Source organism: Rhinichthys klamathensis, unplaced genomic scaffold, assembly GCF_029890125.1.
Source record: "Rhinichthys klamathensis goyatoka isolate OS25496 unplaced genomic scaffold, OSU_Roscu_1.1 h1tg000103l_1, whole genome shotgun sequence".
In the NCBI taxonomy this organism is placed as follows: Eukaryota; Metazoa; Chordata; class Actinopteri; order Cypriniformes; family Leuciscidae; genus Rhinichthys; species Rhinichthys klamathensis.
In genome coordinates this window covers 6,718,573-6,729,401 of record NW_026606642.1, presented here as the reverse complement: position 1 = coordinate 6,729,401, position 10,829 = coordinate 6,718,573, and the positions used below count along the sequence as shown (strand labels likewise).

The 10,829-nt window shown below is 37.6% G+C and overlaps 1 protein-coding gene across 1 annotated transcript; it reads right to left on the bottom strand.

Moving 5' to 3' along the window:
- Positions 1-2,158: 2,158 nt before the first annotated feature.
- LOC130087036 (SLAM family member 5-like) lies at positions 2,159-5,189 on the bottom strand. The gene is made up of 4 exons (XM_056253236.1): positions 5,120-5,189; positions 4,225-4,557; positions 2,493-2,774; positions 2,159-2,265 (listed from the first exon to the last, which is right to left on the bottom strand). The coding sequence occupies exons 1-4, from the start codon at positions 5,166-5,168 to the stop codon at positions 2,159-2,161; spliced, it is 771 nt and encodes a 256-aa protein (XP_056109211.1). The 5' UTR covers positions 5,169-5,189.
- Between the last annotated feature and the right edge of the window lie 5,640 nt (positions 5,190-10,829).

Genomic DNA, 10,829 nt, shown 5'->3' with positions numbered 1-10,829 from the left:
CAGAAGGTACTCCGTGAGGGCCATGGAGACGACGTCGACATGGTCCTCATCCTCGTCTGAGTCTGCTCCGACCTGGCCACCATCTCATCGTGCTCCGCCCTGGCCTTTGCCACGCCATGCTCCACCCTGGCCTTTGCCACGCCATGCTCCACCCTGGCCTTCGCCACGCCATGCTCCACCCTGGCCTTCACCACGTCATGCTCCGCCCTGGCCTTCGCCACGCCATGCTCCACCCTGGCCTTCACCACGTCATGCTCCGCCCTGGCCTTCGCCTCATCCTGCTCCGCCCTGGCCGCCGTCACGTCCTGCTCCGCCCTGGAGGCTTCCTGTTCCGGGCAAGCCACGCCCTCGTCAGCCTTCAGGGCGCCCACCCTCCCGCCCCTATTTGATGTTTATTCGGCGCGGGGACACGCCTTATGGAAGGGGGGGATAATGTTATAGTCATGTCTGTTCTGTATCTGTTTCCCTGAGTTTTCCCCGTCATTGTGTATTTGGTTCAGTCCTGTTCCCAGTTTTCCCGCTCCTTGTTAGTGTTCAGTTTATTCACCTGTGTTCTGATTTGCCCCAGCTGTGTCTTGTTCCCTCATCCCGTCTGTGTATTTAATCCTGTCTGCTCTTTTGTTCTTGGTCAGTTATTGATTGAATGTATGTATTTTCGAGTGTCTTGCCTGTTCTGAGTTTTCCCTAGTTTGTATTATTAAAGTCTACTGCTGCATTTAGATCCGCCTACTGCCTTTGCTTCCACGCAAAACGTAACAACAACGAGCGCCAGTACATCATTACCGGTATTATAGTAACAGACTTTGTTGGATTCTGTCATGTACAATCCAACAAAGTCTGTTACAATAATAATAATAAAAAAGATTTTGAGGACAGTTAGCCTGTATTGAGACAGTTGAGAAATAATAATATTTTTACAGTTTTCAACAATAATTGTCATTGTTGAACCCTTGCTCTTATTATGTTTCTGATTTCTCAGTTTTGTCATTATTTTAGCAGATAATTTATTTTATATGTTTTGAGACAGTTTGTTTTAAGAAGTTTCAAAGAGTTAGTAAAAGAGTAAAGTAAAAGTTAAAACTTTTTTAAGTAGACATCTATTTTTAATTAAGTATTTATTTTGTATTAATACATAACCTCATTGTATTCATTTTTAATGTATCATTATTGCGTGACATTTTTGTCAATAATCGTCAAGCACAGGTGACTTCGCGTAGTGGGAGGGGGCCCCAAAATCAAATTCTGATTAGGGCCCCCAAAAGGCTCGGACCGGCTCTGACTGTGTGCCAATATGTAGCTAGTTCATGCAGTGATATGTGTGTATATTTTATATGACAGACCTATAGGTTCGAATGTTTTGTTCATGGCATTTATTCCTGCAAAATAAAAGGCTGATAACTTGCACTTTGTGATTAAGAAAAATTAAGTGAATGTAAGTAATAGTTATGGTGGATGAAGGGCCCTTCAAGAAGCGCCCATGTATATTTTCATGTTGGGAAAAAAAATTCTGTGGTAAATAAAAGAGCGCAATTAGAGAAGGACAAGCATTCCACAAGTATATTGTTTTAACCCGCGATGGATGAAATCACGTATGACCATAGCGTTTGTATGTCATACTAACATGTATGACCAAGGTAAAAAAAAAATAAATAATAATCTTCCGCTAACACAAATGTTGGTGGTAGAATGTTAGGTACTGACGGTTGGGTACAGACACCGTGTCTACATTGAACACGACAAAACAGCCGCTGCAAATTAAATACTTTTCTATGCTAATACATTTCGATTTATGCTAATTAACTTTAGTTGCAAACAGTACATACACTTAATGTAAATAAAAACATGCTTTAAAACACATTTTTTAATCGGCACCCAAGGCAATAATAATAATGGATGGATTGTTATTCACAGGTCTGTTCACTGACCGTCTGATGCAGCAAACTTCAATCTGACTAACTGACTGCAACACAGTCATGAAGGATCTTACCTTTTTACGTGTTGTCGGTTTACACAATGCTGAATCAGTTCTGTCTTCCTCCTGGGTCTGAACTGCTTTAACAATAATACAGAGATGAGTTAAAAACAACAGAGCTTGCATTCTTATATAGAGTTTTGTATATATAAAATTAGTTAATAATTGAATTCCTGACCTGTTTTTCTACATATCCTGCAGATGCAGAAGATCACGACTATAACAACAATCATCAGAGATCCAGCAGAGATCAACACTATCAGAGACACTGAGACTGGAGGACGAGAAGGAGACTGTGAAAGAGTATGGGGGAGCAGTGCTGTAACAGCTAAAGAGAGACAGTCATTAATGTGAGTGAATGTGAGAGATCAGGGCTGCGTTTCCAAAAGCATTGTAAGATAAGTTGATCACAGAGAACACTGGTGGCAATGGTCTCCACAATCAACTTGGGCTTACAATGCTTTTGGGAAACACAGATCAGGTCAGTAAATACACACATATATCATCAGTGCTGTGGTACCTGCACATGTGTGACAGAGTGTGTTGATGTCCAGATGTGTGGTCTGGTTGCTGATGGGATTGTTCAGCACACAGCTGTAGGTGTTTTTATCCTGATATTCCACCTCCAGAGGTAGAGAGAGACTGATGCTGAGATCACACACACTGATGCTGGACAATACACTGATTCCTGCGTACCAGGAGAGAGTCGCATCACACACATTCAACACTGATGAACACACCAGTGAACATGATGATGATGATGAAGAACAATCTCTGGTGATGATAGGAGTGCGCAGTTGAGCTAGGAAATATGAGAGAATAAACAGAACCAGAATTTATTTCCAGCAGAAATGCAAAAATCTGGGTTACAGTGAGACTCACAAAATGGCAGTGAGTCACCCACTAACCTTTTCTGTGTTAAGTTATATTTAACTTTGTCGCTTTGGACACCATAAACACTTAAACAAATTATTTAAACAACTTTACAGATCAAATAATTCACAGATTTCATCAGAAAAATTAATGTAAGTGTTTATATAAAAACTAATGTAAGGTTTGTGTAATGTTCTTATATAATAAATTAAGCATTACATTTCTGCTGTTAAAACGTCCAAAAACTCCTAGGCTTCCATTTTGTCTTTGTTAGTTTTTTTAAGTAAACGGGGGAAAAGTCATAATTCATATTGTGGAAAATCAACCTTATGCCATAAATTCAGCGAAGTGAGCTTAAAGGGATAGTTCACCTAAAAATGATCTCATCGTTTACACACCCTCATGTTCCAAACCTGTAAGATTTTGTTTATCTTCAAAACACAAATGTAGATCTTTTTAATGAAATCGAAACAATTTCTGTCCCTCCACTGACAGCTACGCAAGAGATCGACCGATAGTGAAGCTTCCTCAAGAACCATTGCAGTTCATTCTCGTGTTATGCAGCTCGTTTGAGCTTCTGCAAGTACCATGAAGATTAATTTTTATTTAGTTATATGATCTCTCAATGAACACTTTGAGGCGTCAAAGTGGTAGTTGTGTAGCTGGCAATGGAGGGACAGAAATCTCTTAGATTTCATAAAAAATATCTTAAAGTATTAGGTTCACCCAAAAAATGAAAATTCTGTCAGTAATTACTCACTCTCTTGTCATTTCAAACCCGTGAGACTTTCGTTCATCTTCGGAACACTAATGAAGATATTTTTGATCCGAGCGGTTTCTGACTCCTTCATAGACTGCAATGTTATTGCAACTTTTAAGGCCCGGAAAGGTAAAGACATTGTTAAAATAGTCCATGTGACTCCAGTGGTTCAACCTTAATGTTATGAAGTGAAGAGAATACTTTTTGGTTGCAAGACCCCCCAAAAATAAAGTCTTTATTCAACAATCTCTTCTCTTCCATGTCATTCTCCTACGCTGTTGACGTAATAGTGAGCTGCCGTTCTGACGTAAAACCTGGAAGTGTTGTACTGTGTTCACTACAGTACGGTAAAAGCGTAGGAGAATGATGTAGAAGAGAAGAGATTAGACATGGACTATTTTAACAGTGTCTTTACTACCTTTCTGGGCCTTGAAAGTTGCAATGACGTTGCTGCCTATGCTTCAGAAAGCTCTCAGATTTAATCAAAAGTCACAAATATCTTAATTTGTGTTCTGAAGATGAACAAAGGTCTCAAGGTGATGATACACGGGACCATTTTTTTGTGGGATGAATCTCTTTAACTTTTGCTGAACTCACGTTTGGACAAATTAACTCTCACCATAGACATAAACACTGAATGTTTTTGATGAATGTTCAGCTCCAAATATATCAAGTTTATATTCTCCAGAGTCTGTGGTTCTGGTGTTTGTGATGGTCAGAGATCCAGTTTGATCGTCCAGCTTCAGTCTGTCTCTGAATCTCCCATCAGGATCATCATCATATGTGGAGAAGATTTGTGTCTCTCTATTGATTTTAGCTATGAGAGAGTTTTCAGCTCCAAATTTCCACAGTATATCGTCGTCTTCACGTATTTCAGTGACATCAGAGTTTAGAAGTACTGAATCCCCCTCCATCACTGACACTGACTTCACTTCATCAGCACCAAACACATCTTGAGAACAAACAGAAACATGTTTTATGCAGATTAAGGCTACTAATGGTTTGCGAAGAATTAAATCAGTTGTTTGAAAGTAAAAATCAATTGTGTTTTGACAAATTAATTTTTACTATATTTGTTGTCATTCATGATTAATGCAGAAGTATTTTAAAATCATTTTAATGATAACTGGGCATGAATTTCCATTTGTCCATTTTGTATGAAACTAATAAATATAAAATCACAAAAAAAGGTCCATGTTTTGAAAGCGGGAGAATGGATCATTTCATTTCTGTGCCTCCACTGTTCGAGTTTCTTCATTATCATTTCCAATATTCTCTATGACATGTAACATTTTAATATAATTCCATGCCTTTTCCAGGCATGAAAATTACAATTAAAAAAATTCCTGACAACCAGAGACCTGAATGTATGTCTCAAAATAAAATCTTTGTTTGATTTGATCTGCGATAACAAGTGTACTGTAAATAGTCTAATCTAAACCATAGCAGTTTGTCACTTTGTTCTGAAACAAATGTGAGATATTATTAAGCCATAAACTGTTTTTAAAACTTACCAGTTGGACACCTCCAGTACAAACAGAACATAACAAACATATGAAACATTTTCTTCACCAGTTCAGTGTCTGATCTAATGCTTGTATAGTTGGAACAGGACAACCCTATCTGCTCAAAACACTCAACATCAACCTCAACATCAACCACAACTCTCTCTCTCTCTCTCTCTCTCTCTCTCTCTCTCTCTCTCTCTCTCTCTCTCTCTCTCTCTCTCTCTCTCTCTCTCTCTCTCTCTCTCTCTCTCACACACACACACACACACAAACTGTTTAATAGGACAACAATCTTCATCTTTATCATTCAACATAGATAATGTGTCTGACTGTATTAATTACGTAAAAATAAAAGAGTGGAATACTGTGTGAATCTCCTTACATTCATCCTTACATGAAAAATTATCTTACTGATTTTATTATTTAATTGAATATCCATATTTAAAACTCTAGCAGCTCATATTGAGTCAAACTGAAACTGCTGCGGTCGGGTTTCTTCAGAAAAGTGGTTTGATCTGCTGGATGGACAAACAGCTTTTGCATGAAAGGGGCCATTTGTTCAATGTGTGTTTAGTTTGTAGGTAAAGAGCTACTTCCTGTCCTGCTTTTTATGAACCTCACAGTCTGATTTTACCTCTAAATAAAACTATTTCCAATGTAATAAAGTACTGAATAAATCCATCAAAACTGATGCATGTAAAACAGCCAAAGATGAGTCACAGTTCAGAGGTCAAACTGGATTATTAGCCGCATCAAAAATCAGCTCATGAATCAGCTCATGGATTCTCCTCTTCCTCTCTACCTAAACTCTTCCTTAATGAACAGCAGGTTAAAAAGGTTCCGTTCTCAATTACACTATAAATGTTATAGCAGTATTACTGACTATTTAAAGGAGTAGCAAGTCTTGCTGCAGTCTGTCTTATTCTCATTGTTTGTGTCTGTACAGGAATTGGAATCTTTTCCGCCATCACTCTTCATTACTGCGCGAACTTCAGGCGTGTGCATGTGATTGTAACGTGCACAAAGGGTGGCGTGTGCACAACCTGTGATTGACAGTCAGATCTCACACCCCCCTGCGCTGATGATCCGGGAGCGGTGGATTTTTGCTAAAACCACTTTATTTATGTTGTTCTGTCAGATTATAGTGCCGATTTCACTGAATATGATCAAAAAAATGTTGCCGACGGCAGCTTTAAGTTCTACCATTTTAATCATTATATCATTAATCATTATACAGTGATACGCTTTAATATTTTTCTTTCACTCTAAAGTGCACCTGCTCTAAAGCAAATTACGTTAACGTTACATTCAAGAACACAAGACGAGCACTTATCTATAACGCTTTTCCGTTTCGGAGCTCCCCACAGGAGTGTTACGACAAAATAAATCTTATTTTTAATTTCAGATTGTACAATGAGTTGTCTCCGCGGCTATAGCTAATGCAGCAACAGAGTGGTGGTCAGCGTAGTTCGATTCACAAATAAATGACTCTTTTGAAATGTTAGTGAATCAAATCAAAGAGTCGCCTGTGTAGAGAACTATGGCGCAGAAAGCGTAGTCCGACTCCTGTGATTCGATTACTAAAAAAGACTCGTTGAAAAAGACGAATTGACTGACTAAATTTTAGCAAACAAAATGGAATATAACTACTAAATATCACTTAATTAGCCAACATTACAGTGCACTGGATACAGCTCAGCAGTTTTTCTAATAAAACATATACACAATAATCCTAAAATGAGACCGTAGTAACGTTAGGCCTTCTAATCAACCGTACCTCCGCGACCGAATGGGTGGGCCTAATTATCATTTCAAACCATCTAGATATAAAAAAAAACGATTTTATCTTTTACAAAAAGATTAAAACATCAAACAACAATAGAACAATAAATAAATTAAATTACGTTTTTTTTCAGCTGAATAATTCCTCTCGGAAACTAAATGGTCTGCTGGATGATCCTCAGGATTGAACCGCCAAAACATTTTTTTCAGACGGCTGAGTTCCTTAATTCGAGTAGTGGCCCGCTTGTGACAAAACGAACCGAAGGTAAATACAGCTACACCGAATATGGACCTGACAGCAGTACAACTGCTTTCAGCCGAGGCTCAGGCTGGCCCATACAGAAAAAGCCGTTGGCCCAACTGTGCTTGCTATCTGGGTGGGGTCTTCGTTCTCACAGCTGAATAGCCTATTTTTTTTACAGTAATTTGCTGTCATATCACAGCAGATAGTTAATAGTCAGTGAGCGAATCCACATTACTGTGATATTACAGTAAAACAATTAAAACAGTATTTTACTGTAAAAAAAAACACAGTTAAATATTTTGAAAGTCTGGAAATATTTTACAGTGTAGCCTTCGAGTCAACGTGCCACATAAAGTTTGGACCAGGATAGTGGTGCCTACTCCGGCGGAGTCTTTGTGCTTGTCTATAGGCAACGCCAAAATGCTTGTTGGTAGATTAGCACCTGTAGAATTTCCTTTTGTTGAAAGCCCAGATAAAAGTAAAAAGCTACTATTTTGTTTAGATCAGTTCGACTTCACGAACGCATTTCTTTTCAACACACACACACACACACACACACACACACACACACACACACACACACACACACACACACACACACACACACACACACACACACACACACACACACACACACACACACACACACACACACACACACACACACACACACACACACACACACACACACACACACACACACACACAAATAACTTCTATATGGAAAACTGTATCCTCTTAATTTTGACTTTAATCTGTAAGAATAAAGTCGAAATATTTCGACTTTATTCTCTAAATATTTTGACTTTAATCTCCAAATATTTCGACTTTAATCTCCAAATATTTCGACTTTAATCTCGAAATGCTAGATTATTATTTATTTTTTTACAGATTTTTTTTGTTTTTACGTTGCGGTTCAGGGCTTCCGTAATGTAGCCTATATGTGTCTCTAACTCTTATTTTTCACCCACTTACATTTTAATATTTATTTATCTGTATAATGAGTGTAGGCTACTTCTGTGTTTTATTGGTTTTTGTCCCCTCGCTATCACCTCTCCTCTCTTTTCATGCACATTTCTTAAAGTCCCCCGTAGTCAATAATGTTATCTCTTAAAACTCATCTTTGATCACCAAAATGACATTTTTTAACAGTTTTTTCCTTGAAAAGAAAAACTTCATGCCTTACAATAGCTTGAATATTAATCTACACCCTTGCATTTAGAATACGGTTCTATTAATATGCAAATTAGCCCCGCATCCACATCAGCTCAGAGATCCACTCATGACGATCACATGTTTAAGTGTCCTGTTACTAAATTATTTAATTAAAGATGTTATTTGTTTATTTAAAAAAATATTAACTTTAGGTAAGTCAGAAGTCTAGAATTTGCTCAGTGTCCTCATGCTATTAGCATGCATGGCCATATGTCATTGATAATTTTTTGCTTAAAAAACTAAATCCTATTCAGTCCTTATTCACATGAAAAAATAACAAGAGTGAGTTAAATTAACAGGAGTGTAGAGTCCTCTGGTTTGTTGACTTAATAGTGTGAATATTAGTTCATATAATATTATTAATCTGTTTTATGAGTTTTACAGTTGAAATTACTTAAATTGTAGACATTTTGGATTAGTTTTACAATGTAAATGCCATGGGAACCAGCTCCACTGCTAAGTGAATTAAACTTTTTGTCTTTATTATCTTTCGTAGAAGATGGAGAGAACCAATAAACAGACACACCCAACCAAGGAAAGAGTGAGTCATAGCTCACACCTGAAAATCTTTTTTCTCCTCTTTCTCTTTTGACCTCCTTCGCTGTGAAGTAGCCTACTACTAGCACATAACATATCCCTTCAACACAGAAGTCTCATGCACACACATGCATTGCTCACAGACACGGCCATGTACACTATCTCACACGCATACAGACACACATTCCTGTTACCAAGTGTTTATTCCTGTTACTTAATTTTTTTTTTTTTTAAAGTTAAACCACTGTTTTTGTTTTGTTTTATTTTGTCCATCATTTACACCATTGTTTAATAAATTAAATTATTTAAAAAAAAAAAACTAAAATTAAAAAACAACAACAAATGACTTTGTGTTTTTCTTAAAATATACAATTTTTACAAAATAAAACAATTGCCTTAATTAAGTGATTTTTTTTAGTCACAATCAATTATTATCACATATCAATTATGAACATATAACTAACCATTTCTTTAAAATGAACACTTTTTTGGAGGGAAAAACAAAGGAATTAATACAACCCCAAATCAGAAAAAGTTGGGACATTTTGTAAAATGCAATAAAATCAAGAATCTGTGATTTGTTAATTCTATTTAAACTTTTTTAACTAAGAAACGTTTTCCAATGTTTTCACTGACCAACATAATTGTATTTTGTAAATATACACAAATTTTGATTTTGATGGCTGCAACACACCCCAAAAAAGTTGGGACAGAGACCAAATAAAAGTGAAAAGATTATCCAAATTAGATTATCCAACTCTTTTGAAACAGTCCACAATGAGCAGGTGAATTGGTAATAGTTGAGGGTATCGTGTTTGGGTGTAAAAGTGCTTCTCAATCTTTTTAAGCAAAGATGGGTCATGGCTTTTGTCATCACTTTGTGCCAAATATCATGAGAGAATTGTCAAACAATTAAAAAAATCACATTTCTCAATGCAAGATTGCAAAGAATTTATGTCTTTTATCATCTTACTTCTATACATAATATTGTCACAAGATTCAGGGAATCCAGAGAAATCTCAGTCTGTGTTGGGTAAGGCAGTAGACCTCCGTTGAATGTGCGTGACCTTTGAGCCCTCAGATGGCATTGCACAAGATACCATCATGCTAATCCGTGAAGTACAGCCACATGTGTTCAGGAGTAATTTGGAAAACCATTTTCACTGAACACAGTCTGACGCTGCATCAAGAAATGCCACTTGAATCTCTGTTACGCAAGGAGAAAGCTTTACATCAGTTCTATGTGGAGATGCCGGCGAGTCCTCTGGGCCTGAGCTCATCTCAGATGGTCTAGAAGACAGTGGAAATGTGTGCTGTGGTCAGATGAGTCCATGTTTCAGCTTGTTTTTGGAAAAAAGTGGACACCGCGTTCTCAGTCCCAAAGACGAAAGGGACCAACCAGACTTTCACCAGCGACAGGTGCAAAAGCAAACATCTGTGCTGGTATTGAGGTGCATCATTGCAAACGGTATGGGTAACTTGCATTATTATGAAGGTACCATTGACATGGAGGCATGTATTTGGATTGTACAGAGACATAAACTGCCATCAAGATGACATCTTTCCTGGGAAGCAAGACAATGCCAGGCCTCATTCTGCACGTGCTAAAACTGAGTGATTTCTAGACACTCTGCACCATAGAAGGGATGTGCCTGCCTGTTTACTGCAGTCCAGATATGTCTCTTATGGAAAATGTATGACCATCATGAAAAGGAGAATCAGGCAATGATGACCACAGACTGTTGAGCGGCTGTCTTGTATCAGACAAGATTGGGCAAATATTCCACTAGCAAAACTCCAACAATTAGTATCCTCAACTCCCAAATGATTAAAACGTGTAATTCAAAGGAAAGGTGAAGTGACACAGTGGTAAACATGTCTCTGTCCCAACTTTTTTGGGGTGTGTTGTAGCCATCAAAATCAAAATTTGTTCATATT